This window comes from Tripterygium wilfordii, chromosome 21, assembly GCF_013401445.1.
Source record: "Tripterygium wilfordii isolate XIE 37 chromosome 21, ASM1340144v1, whole genome shotgun sequence".
Lineage (NCBI taxonomy): Eukaryota > Viridiplantae > Streptophyta > Magnoliopsida > Celastrales > Celastraceae > Tripterygium > Tripterygium wilfordii.
Genome location: NC_052252.1, coordinates 12482445 through 12502519, shown reverse-complemented (window position 1 = coordinate 12502519; position 20075 = coordinate 12482445). Strand labels below are relative to the sequence as shown.

General features: G+C 36.6%; 2 protein-coding genes across 2 annotated transcripts; both read right to left on the bottom strand.

The window, feature by feature from the left end:
- Positions 1–2422: 2422 nt before the first annotated feature.
- On the bottom strand, positions 2423–2855 carry LOC119987927 (non-specific lipid-transfer protein-like). Its single transcript, XM_038832833.1, has 2 exons — positions 2518–2855; positions 2423–2432 (listed from the first exon to the last, which is right to left on the bottom strand). Exons 1-2 carry the CDS (start codon positions 2853–2855, stop codon positions 2423–2425), a joined length of 348 nt encoding a protein of 115 aa, XP_038688761.1.
- Positions 2856–7965: 5110 nt separating this feature from the next.
- On the bottom strand, positions 7966–8774 carry LOC119987926 (non-specific lipid-transfer protein-like). Its single transcript, XM_038832832.1, has 3 exons — positions 8736–8774; positions 8080–8429; positions 7966–7975 (listed from the first exon to the last, which is right to left on the bottom strand). The coding sequence occupies exons 1-3, from the start codon at positions 8772–8774 to the stop codon at positions 7966–7968; spliced, it is 399 nt and encodes a 132-aa protein (XP_038688760.1).
- Between the last annotated feature and the right edge of the window lie 11301 nt (positions 8775–20075).

Sequence of the window (20075 nt, the reverse complement as noted above, 5' to 3'; positions counted from 1 at the left end):
TTTCCACCGAAATCCTCCAAACCCTTTTCTTATATATATATTTTTTATTTATTTATTTTTTTTTTGTATTTTTGGCCAGACGAAAACCGGTTACTACAATAGGCATCGTATTATTTTTCGACATAGTCTCTTTCATAAGATGAATGACATCATCGAAACAACCCTAGACATATTGTAGTCAAATTTAATGCTTAATAGCCTCATCGCAGCAGACAACTCTGAGTGTGAGTCGCATCCATCCCATAGTGGAGCTTGGGCAGTAGACAACATGTCAAAGAAAGCTTGCACATCGGGATTAGGAGGTTCCGACACAAAGTATTGGTTGTTATTCTCTCCATGTAAGAACTCATCACCAGCTGATGGTCCAGCAATGTCCATCATCATCTGCTTGTACGGATTGAAATTAGCCCAATTATCGTCTTGACAGTAATAATTTGCAGCATTTGCTTGCATATCGACAGTGGACACAGGAGGACTTCCAGGCATTTCTTCACCATGAGCTGTCCAGTAATGATATCTAGACTGAAAACCTTTTCTATATACGTGCACTCTTAGATCATCCAACCCCTAAAATCTTGTGCATTTACACCTAACACATGGACACTTTATTGTTCCCGTGTCTACAAATCACAGGTTATTTCCACACGCATAAATAATGAACTCCTCAACCCCTCTAAAAAACTCATCTCTAGGTCCCACTCGACTGAGTTCGAACCTATTGTACATCCATGTACGAGATTCAGGCACGTCCATTATAAAAGTAGAAAGAAGTAGCAAAGAAGATGAAGGTGAAGAACAGAATGAAAAAAACAGGGAAATGAGGTCGGAATGAGAAACCAATTTTTTTATGACATTAAATGCATATTAACAACGGAATTTGTGACGAAATAAAATTTCGTTGCTAAGTAAAGTTGTTGCTACATGTCGTCACAAATTCCGTTACGAACGCTGGCGGGAATTCGCGTCACAGTTTACAACGGAATTTGCAGCGAAAATACAATTATGTTGCTAATTTGTGCCAAAAAAGCGAGATTTTCTGAAGTTGGTGTCAGAAGATAAAATTTAATGACGGAATTCAACTTCGCCGCTTAAGCCGTTGCTATATGTTGTCGCAAATTCCGTTGCGAACGCTGGCTTTAATTCGCGTCACAGCTCGCAATGGAATTTGCAGCGGAAATTTTCGTGGCAAAGTCCGTCGCAAAAGGTCATAAAATTTTCACGAAATTTAGCGATGGAAAATTGTGTAAATTACGTTGCAAACTATATATTTTGCGACGGAATTTATTTCGTCGCAAAACATCCATCGCTAAAAACCTGTTTTCTTGTATGTTTTTCTTCTATATCATGATATTTTTAATTTAATAAATATGATTATTTTTGTTTGGTAACCTAGAATGATAGTAGAATTCAGACAAGGTTGGCCTTTGGATAGCTGACTTGGGCCTAAATTTGAGCCATCAGGTCCGCGCGCACATAATTTTTCAAACTGATGTGTACATACTTGGTATAAGGTCTACTTTTGGATAGGGAGTTACATTTGAGTTAATTCATTTTCTTTTGCCCCTAATCTTTGTAATGACATTTTTTAATTTTGTTGTTATATCCCAAATCAATGTTGGATCCAATTTTTCTTCAATTCTTTTGTTTTGATAGTTTACAAGAAATTAAGGGGAGAGATTTGAAGATAATTGGGGGAAGATTTCATCAAATTTTTGTCAAAATACTTCCTCCCCAAAATGGGATCATTTGGAGTGAAGGGGGCTGAATTAAGTTATTTATAAGTTAAAATTTTATCATTGTCATAATATTTTAACATAAAAATAAAAATAAAATAGTAAATTAAAATAATTTCCTTTAATTTCTTTTCTTTTATGATGGCTATCCAAACAAGATAAATAACAAATCACTTCCTTCCCTTTTTTTATCTATCCAAATGAGAAAAAAATATTTTACCTTTCATTTTCTTCCATTCTATTTCTTCTCTTCCCTTCTCTCCCCCCCACCCCAAAAAAAAAATCCCTCAATTCAACCACACCCTCAAGCTCGATGGCAAATATATCCTTGCGTCCCTGTTAATATATCATGAAATATTTTTGTGAGAATTCTTAATATTTGTGTTTCTGATATGTAATCAAATTATTTTGTGTTTTTAATTTTTAATTCATGTAAGAAGACATGAGTTTATTTAATTTTGTTCTTAAATAATGAGCTTGCCTGATTGACAGTGAATGAGAGAAAATGCTAGTGGTTTATAAAATACTCAAAAGAGTAGGATAATATTTGAAGATTAAAAATACAAATCTTTCTTTATGTCATTATTCTTGTGATACATAAATTGAATTTAAAACCACATCTTAGCATCGTATATATTCTTCACTCCTCAAATTCTCAAAGGCTACTACTGCGTTTGAAATTGGATTAATCAATTAATCCTGCAAACAATAATGAAAGAAAAATTATTATGAGATAAAAATGATACATGTATTATAAAAGAGGGTGAGAAAGGAGAGAGCTTACGTGCTACAATCAACGTTTGGATCAATGGGCACAGGAACTGGAACATGACATAATTCTGGGATTTGTTTAGCTTTCTCAGCATACGAACCATAAGCCTTAAATGAATTTTCGAAACAGTTGCATAGCTCTTGGCGCAGCTCTTTAGTATTAGCTTGTGAGTTCAAGCTCGCTACCGCTACGCAACATTGAGCGGCAGGTGTTGGGGCAAAACCAATAACGAAGGGTAGGCAGGGTATTAGACTAAGCACAGATTGGTGGCAATCAAAAGCCTTTGCACTCACTACCAAAAACAGTAACCCAATAACCAACATTGATCGACCCACCATTTGCTTCTGCATTCTCTCAACACCCTTAGAAAAGATTTAGATTATGATCAAGTTTGGGTGCTACTTTTGTGAAGAATCAAGTGTGTGTGTGTGCGCTCTATTTGTAGTTCTTGAACATTAATGTATTGCTTTATTTTCTCGGATTTTCATCTGTCTATGTATACAAGGAATTTGAGTTAATTCCTTCCTAATTTTCTTTAGCGTTGAATAAGCTTAAATGGTTCTATCCACTTTAGGCGTCGATTGGTTCGTGGAATCCAGGTTTTTAGGAATAAGAGTTTTCTTTTTGCTAATGATTACTATAGTTGGTTGGTGGAATTCTTAAAATCTATAATTTCAAGAAATTTTGAATTCCTCCTAAAAAAGAAATTCTAATTTCCTTTTGAGAGGAATCCTTCTTAAGGATTGGAAATCCTCACTTATTTTTAATTAAATACATATACTATCATTTTGAAAAATTAGGGTACAAAGTAAAAATTAAAAATTAAAAATAGGTATAAGCTTATCATTGATCTAGGTATAAGCTTATGGTTTAAAAAACACTTGAAAGATGAACAAAGTAAAAATTAGGGAAGCAATAGCGAAACAAGGGTAGGTTTGGTGCACTATGCACCGAACTATCAACCACTGCATCAAATAATTTTTTTTTAAAATACATAATGCATTTAAATATATAATTTTAACGGTTGATCTTAAATTTATCTTTAAATTTTACAAAAATAAAAAAGATTTATTACTAACTTTCATCATACAGTTCATATTTGTTATCATTTTTATTTAATAATTAAGTAGTTTTTCAAGGAATAAATTACATATTTGCATTTGCCATGATAAATATATACTATCTATTAACTTTCTACAAAAAATGATTTGGTGCATCAGTTAACAGTCTGATGTGCTAGTAGCCAACATCTGGCGTCTAAAACCCTATCAATTAAGGTTGACCAATTTTCAAACTCACCAAACTTCTAAACTCGTGCAGCCAAGGTCGCCTGAGAATGACGTTGCATGCTGAGGGTGTCGTGGTGGGGATTGAGTGAACTGGACACCCCGTTATCAATAACAGTTATGATTTGGTTTGTTGGGGCATGCGTCAATCTCCCAATTCTGGCGTCGGGATTCATCGTCTCTCTTACATGTTGCCTGGCTGCAGAGTTGGAGTCCCCACTAATCTCTGAGCCTCTAATGGTGACGTCAACAGTATTCTTTGGCTCGAGGGTCCTGGAGAGTCTTCTTCATGTTCTTCCTTCCTGGGCAGCAAAACTTTCCCCCTTTTCTTCAAGAGATCCTTGAGATGACATCTTTTGAGGAGCTCAACCTTCTCGTAATTCAGTGCGATGCAATCTGAGTGGTGTTGAGCTCAACCACTTCTTCTGGTTTAATGTTGAGGATGTACACAAGGACCCTCAATCGGTGGTCACGATGAGGATGGCTATTCTTGGCGGGTTTGTCACTCGACTCACCAAATTGTGACTCTGAGCGCCTATCATATTTCTTGCCTCATTTATCATTGGCTCACCTTTTCCTCAAGACTGTGTGGGATGGATACTTTCTCCCAATTGAACCGCCTGACATAGTCGCACAAGGCTTCGCCATTATCAAATCCTGTACAAATTGTCAGAGCACTTTCCTAACCTTCTGTTGCTGGTGAATTGTTGAATGAACGTATCTAATGCTTGTGTGAACGAGGAAATGTGGCCATTCCGTAGATTGAGGAACCACTATAAGGTTGCTCACGCCAAATTGAACTCGAAGACTTTACACACGCAACCGTAGGTCTCGTCGGATAGCTATAGCAAACATCTTTTGCCTGTAATGGATGATGCTATCATCAGAGTCTGAAGTGCCATCGTATAGTTTCATGCATGGGAAGCTGAACCTTTGAGGCATATTATAAAGTGTAATATTTACGCCAAGTGGGATGTCATGTGTAAAATTTAAATCAAGTGGGATACCACATGATTTTTCCGATGTCATGTCGAAATCAGTTGAGGGATAGACGGGTACCTTTCAATTTTTAAAGGATGAAGTTAGGAACAAAAAAAGTTTAAAGACGAAAGTGAAACTAGAGGTATAGTTGAGAGACCATATGCTATATTTTGTTCAACGATCGCAAACCCGCGCATTACGGCAGATGTTTTACTTTTTCGATGGTTTTCATGCATGAAGTTCCACCATAATAAGTAGTAATTTGATATCGGCTAAAGCAAGTATTGAGAAATGACATTTTTCAATTTTTAGATAATTTAATTATGATGTAGAATTTAGCATGCTCAATCCTTAAGCATATATTCTCATAAAGCTAAAAAAGTTCTCCAAAAGCATTGCAATTAGACTCTCAAGTTGCTACCTTGTGAAGTATTCATAAATAGATAAGAAAGAAAGAAACAAAAGTCAGTACTCACTCAAGTTCCCGGTGAAGCGCGTCAAATAGCTCTCTTTAGGTATGCTTCTCTACCCTAGGGTATTCAAAACCTTACTTTGTTCAGCCATTTGAATGTTGGTATTTTTGAACTCTTCTTGCAACAAATACTTAATTTTTACTCCGGGGGGCTTTAGTTTTGCATTTCACAGTCTCTAACTTGATAAAGCATGAAAATCTCTAGGTTGGATAGTGAAGCAAAAAACATTATCTTTGATCAAATCAAATAACATAATTAGGAAGACATAAATATAGAAGTTGGTTTATGCCCATATAACACACATAGACGCCACAGTGTTTAACAAACACCATAGTCCAACTAGTTCACTCTCCCTAACCTAATTTGGGGTTTCCTGCATCTGCCCTATGACCATCGCAATCGGCTACTTCCCCAATTTCAAGAGCATCAAACACATGCAATATTACTTCATCCTATATATTTTCAAGGGCATGACCAAAATAAGCAACAAAGATATATAGAGCAAAAACCTTATTATTCATCCAAAAACAAACTTACCTCTAATATTAAAGAGGCATTTCCAACGTCATGAGTAGGCCATCTCCAGCAGCGCAAATCTTATTCATCAAAAAACAAAACAAAACATACAGAGTGGCATAACCTAGGAGTACACATCTGGGTTCAAAGTGACATATGCCAGAAGTTCTGAATCACTCTCAAATATTGCCATTTCTTGCTTATCCAAGACCACCCATGCTTCTATACCATCGCTGGTGCTCATCTTCTTCTCAAGAATTATATTCTTACAAGCTTAGAATAGAGATAGTGGAACACACAGCAAGACCCCAATAACCCATTGGAGTTGAAACCCGAGTGACGAAGAACCAGAGCGAGTGATTAGCAACCCAAATGTTATTGCCGAAGATCGAAAGCATTAAATGAGGAGAAGCGAACACGAAGATAGAAAGAACAGGCAGCGCGTTGATTAAACTGATCGTCACATGAGGGCTTGTGCGATTACTTTCTTCATCATCCACCTGGCAGATGCATGCACCCGGCCGGTTCCAGGATGGAGACAAATCATAGTAGTGTCCATTCTGGATCCAGATAATAAGCTGATCACTCGCAGATGTATGAACGATGTAAGCCAAAAAAACCCCCCAATCATCCGCAGATACATGCATGATGCACCAATTCGAAGTCGCACTGAATATTATTTGTCTTTTATTTTCTTGTTGTAATTGACCTATGTGGGTGTTTTTCGACTTTTTCATCATCAGGTCTTTACTTGATTTTTTTTTGGGATTATATGCAATCGATGATAGAGAAGCGCGCGAGTCGGGAAAAGACCAAGCTAGCTAGGAACTCGCCCGGCGAGGGCTTTGAAATATTTGTACTTTATATTTGTAAGTAGTACTAGTGCAATGGCTTCTCTACGCTCAAACTTTGAATATTAATTTTTCGATAATAATATAGTATATAGAAGTGATTGAAATCTAAGGTTGTGTTTGGTATCAGTTCCAAAAATTTTGAAAACAAAAATAAAAAACAAAAACATAAAACATAAAACATAAAATGAAAACATAAAATTGAAACTTGTTTGGTTGAATATTTAAAACTGAAAGCATAAAACTGAAAGAAGAAAGAAAGTGTGTTTATGCGTTTACTTTCATAATATGGAGTATATCCACACCACTATATGTTTTACCTTTGCCGTATTTCACCATTGAAAACATCAGCAAAAATAAAAAAACATAAGAAATAAAATAATAACCCAAAGTATATTTGATAATTGTCTTCATATCTCTATGCAATTTGCAATCTGAAATCTTAAGGAAAGTGTAATCTATAATAAGTGTAACTAGTTCTGTTTCCAAAACTTTTAAAACTTTTTTTTCTTGTTTTCAAAAATTTTGAAAATCTGTTTTTGGTTTTCATAAAAACCAAAACAGAAAATACAAACAAACAATATTTTTGTTTTTATTTTTTATTTTTTGAAAACTAAAACAAAAAAAAGAAACAAAAATGATACCAAACAGACCCTAAATTTGTTCTCTTGAAGATATGAACGGCAAGCAATTCCTTTTTATACATAAGAGAATAAATATTTGTTTCTTTTTATATAAATATGTAGAATATTGGTATTCAATTTACTGTATACTTTTTTCACAAAAATCGTGGTAACAAATTTAATATGCACAATACCTTTTCTTGTAATTTAGCAAAAAATAAATAATTTAAAAAATTCAACCAAACACCCAACAACAATATCACAGCATTAAAGTTTAGCTTTCTCAGTACATTTTCGAGTCAATTCCTTTCCTTTTATCTCTTATCTCTGAATTGGCATTAATTCTTTCTTTATCTTGTTATTATACCCCCTATCAAGGTTTGACCCAATTTCTTTTCACATATCTAAGAATTTTGTAGCACCATTGCTTTTAATTAATATGAAGTAATTCGGAGATGTCAATATGTTTCTAATAATTTATTATTCTTTTTTTTTTTCATTTCTCAGTTAAATATTGAGGTTGCCTAATTTACACTGAATGGGAGAAATGAAAGTGATTTATTAAATACCAAAAAGAGTAGGAGAATATTTGAAGATTAAAAATACAAAATTTTATTTATATCATTTATCCTCGATACATATATTGAACTTGAAACCACATCTTAGCACCATATATATTCTTCACTCCTCAAATTCTCCAAGGCTAATACTGTGTTTGAAATTGGATCAGTCAGTTAATCCTGCAAATAATAATGAAAGAAAGATTATTGTCAGATAAAAATAAACAACAGTATATGTACAGAGAGACATGTATGTATGTATGTATAAAAAGGAGAGAGCTTACGTGCTGCAATCAACATTTGGATCGATTGGCACAGGTATTGAAATATGACATAATTCTGGGATTTGTTTAGCTTTCGCGACATACGACCCATAATCTTTGAAAGCATTTTTCAAACAGTTGCATAGCTCTTGACGTAGCTCTTTCGTAATAGCTTGTGAGTTCAAGTTCGCTACCGCTGCACAACATTGAGCGGCGGGTGTTGGGGCAAAACCAATAACGAAGGATAGGCAGGGTGATAGACTAAGCACAGCTTGGTTGCAATCCAAAGCATTTGCGCTCACAACCAAAAATACTAAACCAATAACCAAGATCGATCGAGCCATCATTTGCATCTGCACTCTCTCAATACCCTTGGAAAAAGATTTAGATTTAGATTTAGATTAAGACCAAATTTAGGTGCTACTATTGTGAAGAATCAAGTATGTGTGTGTTCTCTATTTATAGTTCTTGGACATTAAATTTGAGTTAATGTATTTCCTTATTTGACAAGATGTTTTTCTATAAATGCATAGAATTGGAGTTAATTATCTTTTTTTTAATTTGTTTACCTTTAGATAAGCTTAAACGGTTCTACCTACTTGAATGTATGTATGGACCAAAATCAATAGGCCTACGACCTATAAGAGCCCAACAAATCCATGGCCTAGACAAATGACCTCACATTCCCACGGCCTAGAAGAGCCCAACATGTCCATGACCCATGCAACTTTATAGGCCCACGACAAATGAGAGCCTAACAGGTCCACGGCCTAAATGGTCATTGTACGAGCCCATAGACATTAAGAGTCTTGTTAGCGGTGTAGTTGTTGGTTTCATTTCCTCTTCAAGATATCTAAAAAAGTAATTTTTGTATCCCTTCTTTCGATTTAAGAGTTCTCATAGATTAGCGAGTATGGTCTATGTTAATGAAGAAGTTATTGTTGGAAAAATGATGGTCAACCATAGTTCCATTTGATCATTATTAATTGAAAGCTCAATAATATTTATTGAATAAAATTTATGGATAATTAATCCTTGTTATAAGGACAATAAATTGAAACAATTAGTGTCACCAAATCATTTTTTGGTTGAATGTAAAAGACTCCAAAGTGAGCATGATGAGCATGGTGAATAAAGTGCAATAAGTGTGTGTGTGTGAATTCCACATTGGAAAAATACAATGTGGATGTGGTATTTATAAGCTCAAGCTTTGTAGTAAGACTTTGGGCTCAAGGGCACCCAAACTTTTGTAGGAGGGAGAGACTCCCCATTATGGGCTTTGATTAAAAACACACGCGCGCCGCCGCCTTCCATCCGGTTCGGTTAGGTCGCACGTGGTGGGTTTGTGTTAGGCCCAATCCAATTCACATCTTAAATTTTTTACACATTGTTACAAGCCCAACAATGCATTTGGACAAGAGACTCAGTGGGTAGTTCCTGGTCTGATTTTTCTGGGCAATTGGTTGCTCCAACTCCTATATAAGGAGATCTGCAGCTTCATTTCAAAGACACGAAAATTCTTCTTCTCTGTTGTTGCCACGAAATTCTTCTGCTTCTCCCCTGTTGAAACTCTGCCAAAATTATAGTTTGAGAGTGTTGTTCTTACTTGGTTCGTTTTGTACTACCTGTTTTGGAGTGTCACTAATAAAGTGGTGAAAGGAACGTTGTTTCTTAGGAGATGATTGCTCGGAGTTGCTAGACACCGCGAGACAGAAGCAAATTCACTTTAAGGAAATTCGGTGCACACCGTACCTCGCTCTTCCTTGTTGTTTGATAGATACTCACGTTCCAACTCATCCGATTACAATTCTTCAACTGGTTCGTTATCTTGTGGTAAAATTTATTCTATTTTGTGATATATATGCTTGATTGGACTTTTTGTATGAAACAAGTGTTTTATCTAAAGTGTGATTAAAGGTGTGTTTATGAAAAATTAAAACTAGTGTTTCATCTGTTTTCACTACAAATTTTATTAATATATATTGACTTTGAAATACAAACACATAATACACGTAAAATCATATTGTATGTTATAGTGTTGTTGACTTGACATTTCAATTTTCTTCTATTATAAAAATAAAATATCCAACAATCTTAAAGTGAATTTGTTTGTTTTTGTTGAATCTAAAATAGGTTTGCATATTGTATGTTATAGTGTTGTTGACTTGGCATTTCAATTTTCTTCTATTATAAAAATAAAATATCCAACAATCTTAAAGTGAATTTGGTTGTTTTTGTTAACTGTTGAATTCTATGCTTACAAGTTTGTCCAAAGTACTTGCATGAACATCTGTCTATCATTATATGTACGTGCACATCAATTGCTATTGCATAAGTTTTGTCCAATAAAATTACTTTATTATTAATTCATTTTGAATAATTATTTAAATAACAAAATTTTATTATATGTTTTGGTGCATGATTTAATTTCTGTGATAATTGTGCATATGTTGAAATTGCAAGTTTAATAATTTTTGTGATTAGTATTATAAGTGATGTCTAGAAAGTTTTGTCTAAGGAAAGAAATTGTTTAATTGAGCGTCATTTTAACGGAAGGCCCCCTCTTACCTGGGAACGACCTGGTCACTATTAATACAACCTCACAAATTTTATTAAATATATTTGTGCATTATTTGTGATAAGTGTTTTTTGAATTGTAGTGAAAATGACAAATGTCATTGAGAAATCCACCGACCGTCCTGGAGGTGACGAGAATACCACTGGTGGTCTGACCCCAGTTGGTCTTGCTGCCCAAGATCACGTGACTAAAATGACTACTTAAGGTAGCACTACTCTTCCTACCAACGTGACTGGTATGGTTGGCCCTAGTGGCATTGGTGTGACCACTCCGATGGCACCCATTGTGAGGATAGCTGATCCTATGACTGGTCGTGTGAATTCTGTGATTTTCGGAGAAAAACCAAAGAAATTCAGTGGTATTAATTTCAAGAGGTGGGAACAAAAGATGCAGTTCTACTTCTCCACTTGTGAGCTTTCAAAATACCTCATAGAAGTGTGTCCTACCATAAGTGCGGATGAGTTGGATCCTTCGACTGTTGCTGTTGTGCAAGCATGGATGTATGGAGACTATCTATGCAAAAACTATATCCTTACTGGATTGGTGAACTCACTCTACGGTGTGTATTGCAAGATACCGACTGCAAAGAAATTGTGGGAAGATCTTCACAAGAAGTACAAGACCAAGGATGCTGGTATAAAGAAATTTATGGTGAGCCGGTTTCATGAATTCAAGATGGTAGACTCAAAGTCTATTGTTGCACAAGTGGAAGAGTTCCAGCTTCTCCTGCATGAGATTGAAGCAGAAGGAATGAATTTGAGTGAGGCTTTCCTAGTAGGAACAGTCATAGAGAAATTACCTCCTGGGTGGAGTGACTATAAGAATCGCTTGATGCACAAAACTAAGGAGATAAATATGGAGGATCTAAGCCTTCATCTGAGGCTTGAAGAGGAAAATATGAATAAGAGTGGTAAACTTCCGAGGGTGCCCAAGGCAAATGTGGTAGAAACTTCCAAGCCCAAGTTCGATGGGAAAAGGAAACAAGACCACCAAGGCAAGCAGTCACAAAAGTTTCAGGGCAACAGCTATGTCTGCGACAACCCAGACATAGAGCCAAAGACTGTAGAAAGCGCCAAAACAACAACAAGGGAAAGGGTAAGGGAAAACCTGCCAATCAAGCTCATCTGACCGAGCAAGAAGGTGAAGAAGATAATGAGATGTTGTGTGCTATGGTCTCCCAGGTGAATCTAGTGGCAAATACCAAAGATTGGCATGTGGACACAGGTGCAGCTACTCACATATGCACTGACAAGAATCTTTTTGCCTCCTATGAAAAGAAAGATGATGGAGAGAAGATCTACATGGCTAATGCTGATACTGCCACTGTAGAGGGAACAAGTAAGGTGATCTTAAAGTTCACATATGGGAAATCCTTGGTCCTAATGAACGTGCTTCATGTTCCAGAGGTTCGCAAGAATCTGATCTCAATCCCTATCCTGATAAAGAAGGGATTCAAGATGGTGTTTGAATCCGACAAGTTTACTATTAGGAAGGGTGAAATGTATGTGGGAAGGGGTTATGCTAGTGATGGCCTTTTTAAGGCTTGTGTTGCTGTAATGGATGAAAAATCCAAATTTGTGTACCCGAAGGCTGTTATAGCCAATTATATTAAGGCAGAGCCTTCAGTTTACTTTGTTGTTTCTCATTGTCTATGGTATGGTAGATTAAGACATGTAAACTATGGTACAATGAAAAAACTAGCAAACTTGGGGCTAATTTCCTAATTTAATTTGGATGACAACCATAAATGTGAACATGTGTTGAAGCAAAGTTTGCTAAAAAAACCCTTTCACTCAATTGAGAGAAGCACTGAGCCTCTAGCATTAATCCATAGTGATTTATGCGATTTGAAATATATTTAAAGTAGAGGTGGTAAGAAATACTTCATCACTTTCATAGATGATTGTACTTGGTTTTGCTATGTCTATTTATTAGCTAGCAAAAATGAAGCTATGGACGCTTTTATCAAGTATAGAAATGAGGTAGATACTCAACTTGATAAAAAGATCAAATCTCTTAGGTCCGATAGAGGTGGAGAATATGATTCTGCCTCATTTGATGAGTTATGTGCAAGTTTTGGAATAATCCACCAAACTACTGCACCATACACTCCTCAGCAAAATGGGATTGCTGAAAGAAAAAACAGAACATTAAAGGAGATGGTTAATGCCATGTTAATAAGTTCTGGTTTATCTCAAAACTTGTGGGGGAAGCAGTTTTAACTGCTAATTATATTCTTAACAGAATGCCCCACAAAAAGACATGTAGTATTCCATATGAAATATGGAAAGGAAGAACACATTCTTTCAAATACTTGAAAGTGTGGGGTTGTCTTGCTAAGGTGGCAGTACCTCCACCAAAGCAAGTCAAACTTGGACCTAAGACGGTTGACTACATATTTATAGGATATGCACAAAATAGTAGTGCATTCAAATTTTCGGTACACAAATCTAAAATTGATGACATCCATGTTAATACAATTATGGAAACAAGAGATGTTGAATTTTTTGAGGAAACATTTCTTTATAAAAATATAAAAACCTCTTAGAAAATGGTTAAAGAATCGAATTCTGAGAATGAAGATCAAGAGGCCGATAAAATAGAACCAAGAAGGAGCAAGAGATCAAAAATCTCTAAATCCTTTGGTTCAGACTATCTGGCGCAACAGGAATCACGACGCGGGTAGACTTACAATAAACAATGAAGTCGCCACCAACTATTTTGGAGGTGCAATTGATCACCTTTTGAAAATACTGGTCTACCATTAGAAAATTGGGCTCGGAGATCGATTGAGTGTGAGGAAGGTATTAGCACCCCACAACACCCGCTCACACAGTTACCAACACTTGGACAAGGGCTAATATATTTTTGGTTTTTCTTAAAAATTGATTTTTGGAAACTTTGCCCATACGGATACAGAATACTACGAGAGAGAAGCTCAAAAAATTCAACCAAAGGTATCTTTAAAAATTGATTTTTGAAAACTCCTTCCGTATGAGTACAAATTACCACGAAGAAGGAGCTGACTAAAATTCAACCAAAGATATATTTGAAGATATATTTTTGGAAAAATTCCTCCTATACTGGTACAGAATACCATGAAGAAGGAACTTGCAAAGGTTCATAAAACAAAGTATTTGGATGTCCCACTTTCGAATTTGACAATAATTATTTGAATTAAAGTCTTTGAAACCATTTTTGTTCGGATGGCAGCTATTCCGATTAAAAGAAAATGAAACAAATACCAATAAAGTGTTGACTAAAAAAATAGACTCAAATCAAAAGTGGTGGCAGTGTTCCTCCTATACAGGGACAAAATCCCACGAAGGGCAGTGTTCCTCCTATACAGGGACAAAATCCCACGAAGGAGAGAACCAAAAATAATCCAACCTTCCGGCAAGCCCGACTCCAAAAATAGAAACTCTTCTTATACGGGGACAAAATCCCACGAAGGAAAGAGTTTGCGAATTAAGGATCTTACTGCTGGCGGTAGAGTTCTCAACTATACGGGGGCAAAAATCCCATGGAGAATGATAACCCAATGGACTTGGATAGTGGCAATAAAACAAAGACTACAATCAAAACTCAAGAAATAAAACAAAAACAAACAAAAACAGAATTCAAATAAACAAAACAAAGTGATCACAATCTGTGTATACAATCAAGAAACAACACGTAAAATAAACAAACCCTTTTCCTTTCCTCTTTCTCCATTTTTTTTTATTAAATACAAAACCACTCATTTTTCTCTCTTGTAACCCAACACCTCTCTCTCTTTCCTCTTTCTAATTCCCTCCCTTCTTTCACTCTGCTATTTATTAATTTCTCCAAAACCTACCAGCTTATCACTTCTCTCCTCTTTCGTATCTTACCCACAATCTCGTCTGAAGAATTGTTGGTTTTTGCTAATTCTCCTTCGTAGTTGATTACCTTTTCATTAGTTCATATATATACATGAATGAAGCATCAATGCTAACTCCTATAATCACGTAAATGAAATAACAATATGCTAAGACATCTCTTTGTCTCCTGACTTCTCGTGATGCATATCTCCATTAGCTTTATCGCTAGCATGATTTGAGGAATGGGCATAATCAACTCCATTGGCTTGATCTCCTGATTTAGTGGAATATACATTTGCATGATTAATGGGATTGGCATTGCTGTGCAGTCCAATTGCTCCTGACTTTGCGTGATGAAAATCTTCATTATCTTTATCAGGCCCCCTCAAGGTGGAGGCGGAATGAAGATGAAGTCCCAACTTGTTGCGTAGAAACATGAAAGTTGCACGTGGTAAAAGCTTGGTAAAATATCAGCAAGTTGGAGAGACGACAGCACATACCGAGTGATGAGTGTGCCCATAGCCACCTTTTCACGAACGAAATGATAATCAATTTCGATGTGCTTAGTGCAAGCATGAAATAATGGATTGGTAGGCAAGTGAAGAGCACTGAAATTATCACAGAAGAGTTGAGGAGGTTTGTGTAATGAAATCCCAATGTCACGAAGTAAGATTGTGAGCCAAGTAAGCTCAGCTGTGGCAGAGGCCATAAAGCGGTACTCAGCTTTAGAGCTAGAATGAGCAACTGTGGGTTGCTTGTTAGAGCACTAGGAGATGCAATTTGCCCCTAAAAACACAAAAAACTAGTGGTGCTCCTTCGAGTATTTGGACAACAGCCCAATCGGCATCGAAAAATCCATACAATGATAGTGGACTTTGAGAGACAAAACGTAGACCATATTCTTGGGTGCCCTTGAGATAACGGAGAATTCGCTTAACAGCCTTAAGATGTAACATGGTAGGATTAGCGAAGAATTGGCAAACCCTACTGACAACATGAATAATGTCAGGCCTAGTGAAAGCTAAATATTGGAGAGCACCAACCATACTTCGATAAATAGTAGCATCTACAAGAGTATCATAAGATGCATGGGACTTGTCCTTAAGAGCTATAGGAGCTGCATTTAGATTACTTTCAGTCATACCTGTTCGGTGTAGCAAGTCTCTAATATATTTTGCTTGAGAGAGAAAAATTCCACCATCAATGGTTTTAACCTCAACCCCCAAAAAGTAGCGCAAAGCTCCCAGGTCTTTTATAGCAAATTCAAACCCCAATTGCTGGATGAGGGTTGTGATAAAGGCAACATTGTTTCCGGTGACCAAGATATCATCAACATAGATATGAAGCAAAATAGTGGTTGAGTGTTGCTAAAATTTAAAGAGAGAGGGATCTGCTTTGCTGTAAGAAAAGCCGAGGTGAAGCAAGAAACAGGAAAGTCGATCGAACCATGCACGAGGAGCTTGCTTGAGGCAGTAAAGAGACTTGCGGAGGTGACATACATGATTTGGGTGATGAGGATCCATAAAGCCCGGGGGGCTGTTCCATGTACACACTTTCCTTGAGATAACCATGTAAAAATGCATTTTTGACGTCAAGTTGCCTCACATGCCAATTGAGGGATATGGAAAGTGCAATGACCAGTCAAAGAGTGGTATGACGAATGACAGGACTGTAAGTCTCATCATAATCCACACCTGAAATTTGAGTAAAGCCACGGGCAACAAGGCGAGCCTTAAAACGATCAATGGATCCATCTTTCCGTTGTTTGATTCGATACACCCATTTTGAGCCAACTACATTAACATTGGACGGACGAGGCACTAGACACCAGGTGTTATTTGACTGGAGAGCTTGAAGTTCTTCGTTCATTGCATCCACCCACCGAGAGTCTTTAAGTGCAGAGCGGAGAGTGCGAGGTTCAATAGGAGAATCAGTGTCAGCAAGATTGCAAATATAATCATTTAAGTGAGCTGGAGGGCGCCGATCACCTGTAGGTCGGGACAATACTTCTTCAATGTTGGCATTTGGTACTACAACATCTGAAGAAAGCATGTGAGTGGAGTTGATATCAGTGGAGGCCTCGGTAACAACATGAGAAGATACCTTTTCGATATTGGTATTAGTGTAGGCCTTGGTGTGATCATCAATACCTGTAGCATCACAAACATTACTGGAAATTGACCATGTCATTATTAGAAGTCCTTATCTTATCCATTGTCGGCTCTATATGATCATCTGTAGAATAATCATAATCGGTGCAAATAACATGTGACAAGTGCATGGCAGAGTCTGACTTGGAACTTGTTTCATGAGCTCTTGATACATGTGCCGTAGAATTTTCTGTAACAGGTGCTGGCCCAAGCCATTCATCTAAGGAAGGAAATTCTATGAGCTCAGCAGAAGAGGGATGTGACTTGGAATGAACTGATAAAAACGGAAATTGTGCCTCATCAAAGACCACATGGCGTGAGATATATACTCGCTTGGTTCGAGTATCATAATAGCGATAGCCCTTGTGAAGTGGAATGTAGCCAATGAAAACACACGGATAAGTTTTCTTGGTGAACTTATTACCTCCTTGATGTCGAAGAGACAGAAAACATAAACAGCTGAACACCCATAAACAGCCATAATCGAGTTCCTTTTGATACAATTGAAATATGGAGTATCATTGTGTATAACTGCAGAAGGCATCCTGTTAATTAAATAAGTGGCAGCAAGAAAGGATTCAACCCATAAATATAAGGGCAGATTAGCATGAAACATCATCTTGAGGCCTGTTTCAACAATATGACGATGTTTGCGTTCAACAACACCATTTTGTTCGGGCGTATGATGCAGTGCAATGTGGTGGAAGGAACGCGCACTTGGACTTGTTGATTTGACACACGAATACCAGGAACAAGTCTACTTAAATCTGTTGATTCGACACACGAATGTCAGATTTAAGGCATCAAAACTTTGTTTATTCTAACGAATACCAAAAAATTAGAAAAGACTAGCCGTCTCTTAATTTTATTCAATCAAAAACTCAAATTCCTCAATGAGAGTTACAACCTTAAATAGTAAACTAAACGAGACCTAGACACTTCTAATAGGAAACAAATACCTAAAAGTAAATATATAAAAATACTTTTAATAAAAAAGATACTAGACTCCTAGAAAAATAATAATAATTGATTTACAAACATTTGATTTCCTAAAATGTCAAAATAAAATATTTAATTGAAATATTTCAATCTCAATCTGCATCATTCTCTCCTTGTTGGAGAAAACTCGACCTCGAGTTTTAAAGAATTGCAGTAAGAAAACTCTGGATTTCTCGATCATTGTCATTGCAACAAAAGAACAAGCCTCCAAACCATAGCACTTTTAACTCTTGATTAAATTCAGAAACAACATTAATAAAGAGCATTTTCCACGTGGATTGTCAAGCCATTTTGGAATAATAAACTCCACATGTTGTATCTCTATAACAAGCCCTTGATGAAATCATTCTTTAGCTACAAATTTTGTAGGATTTTCCACACCAACAGCTTGTTCTAATAGAAACTCCTCTATATCTTTCGGATAATAATCAAACACTGATTTAGCCAAGTACGACTCTGACTTCCAATCTACCTCTAGGTCATCAACATCGTTGTAATTATCAAAGATAGGATCTCCAACTGGATCGAAGATCAGTTCTTCTATAAGAACTACCTTTGAATCGAAAATATCAAGAACATCTCTCGCTTGATCGTAGATCTCCTCACTCGGAACCCGTCCACCACCATGATTTTCATGTTCATAGGCCTCCTCTTTCGGAACCCACCTACTCCCATGATTTTCATTTCGGAACCCGCCTACTACCATGACCTTCACAGACTCCATCAGCTCTACCGTCGTATACCATGATTGCGAAGGAAGACCTCGCTCCGATACCAAATGATGCGGACGTGGTAAACAAAAGAGAAAGAATAAAGCTAGAACAGCTACAGCAGGACAATTCACCAAGAACTGGCCGTGCAAGTGTAGAGAAGAAATTCTCTGTTTTGTGTTTTATTCAATCAATAGCTCCCATTCCTCAATGAGGGTTACAATCTTAAATAGTAAACTAAACGAAACCTAGACACTTCTAATAGGAAACAAATACCTAAAAGTAAATATATAAAAATACTTTTAATAAAAAAGATACTAGACTCCTAGAAAAATAATAATAATTGATTTACAAACAATTGATTTCCTAAAATACCAAAATAAAATATTTAATTGAAATATTTCCATCTCAATCTGCATCAGCGTACCAGGACAAGAAATTTGCAATTGAATTCCACAATTTTGAATGTGGTTAAGAAAGATAGACGATGTGAATTCTCCACCACCATCACATTGAAAATTTTTAATTTTCCTATCAAATTGATTTTCTACAAGTCGCTGAAACTTAAGAAAACAATTGAGAAAATCTGATTTCCGCCGCAAGGGATAAAACCAAGTGAAGCGGGAAAAATCATCGATGAAGACAACATAGAATCTGAATGCCTGGTTAGAATTCATTGAGGCGGGTCCCCATAGATCACAATGCACCTTTAAAAGAGACAAATCTGAAATTTTATTATGTAAGGAAAATGGTAGCTTACAACTCTTCCCCGATTGACAACTAACACAGATAGGTGGTTTAGTTTTCCAGTTAGTGACATCAATGACTTGTCTCCCTTTCAATAAGGATAAGATCCTTGAAATTGGGTGACCAAGTCGTTGGTGCCACAATGAAGATGAGCTGCTACTCTTTATTGCTGTAAATGCCTCTTGAAGACCCTGATCTAGTGCATAAAATTGACCTCGTTTATGCCCCTTCACCATTATTTTCTGGTTTTGATTCTTGACAACAAAATCTGAAGATGTGAATTCAACAGTGCAAGCATTGTCAGAAGTAAGTTTGCTGACAGACATTAAATTCCTTTTCAAGTGAGGAACTACTAGAACGTCTTTAAGGTCCACTTTTCCCACATGAGCATCTCCAATATGTGTAATAGACATTTTTTTTCCATTACCAACATAAATAACATCATTTCCTCTATAAGGTTTCAGATGAGACAATATACCTGCATCATTGGTCATATGTGCAGTCGCACCTGAGTCAACAACAAATGAGGAGTCACTCTTGTTTAGAGTGAGAGCAGCCAAAGCTTGGGGAAAATCCTCAGATTGATGTGAGTAGTCAAACCTGTACCAACAATCAGGAGCCATATGGTTATTTTTATCACAGATTTGACAAACTACCTGCTCATCCCTTTCAGGTGCTTTATGTTTTCCAGTTTGTTGTTGATTCTTGGAGGTGGATCCAGGGCTGTTGTTGATTCGATTCTGAGTATTGTAATGACCAGCTGGAGTGAATCCCCTTCCTCTTGAATTAAAACCATTGCGACCACCTCTACCACTGTTCCCACGGCCTCGTTGGCTGAGAAAGGCCTGAGCGTGTTCGATATAGACTTTTTCTTCCTCTATTTGAGTAACCATAGTTTGTTCATGCCTTTGAAGAGCAAGAAAAAATTGATTGAAGGTAGGATATGGAGGCTTTGTCACCATAGCTAGCCGAAAGTTCTCATATTTTGGGC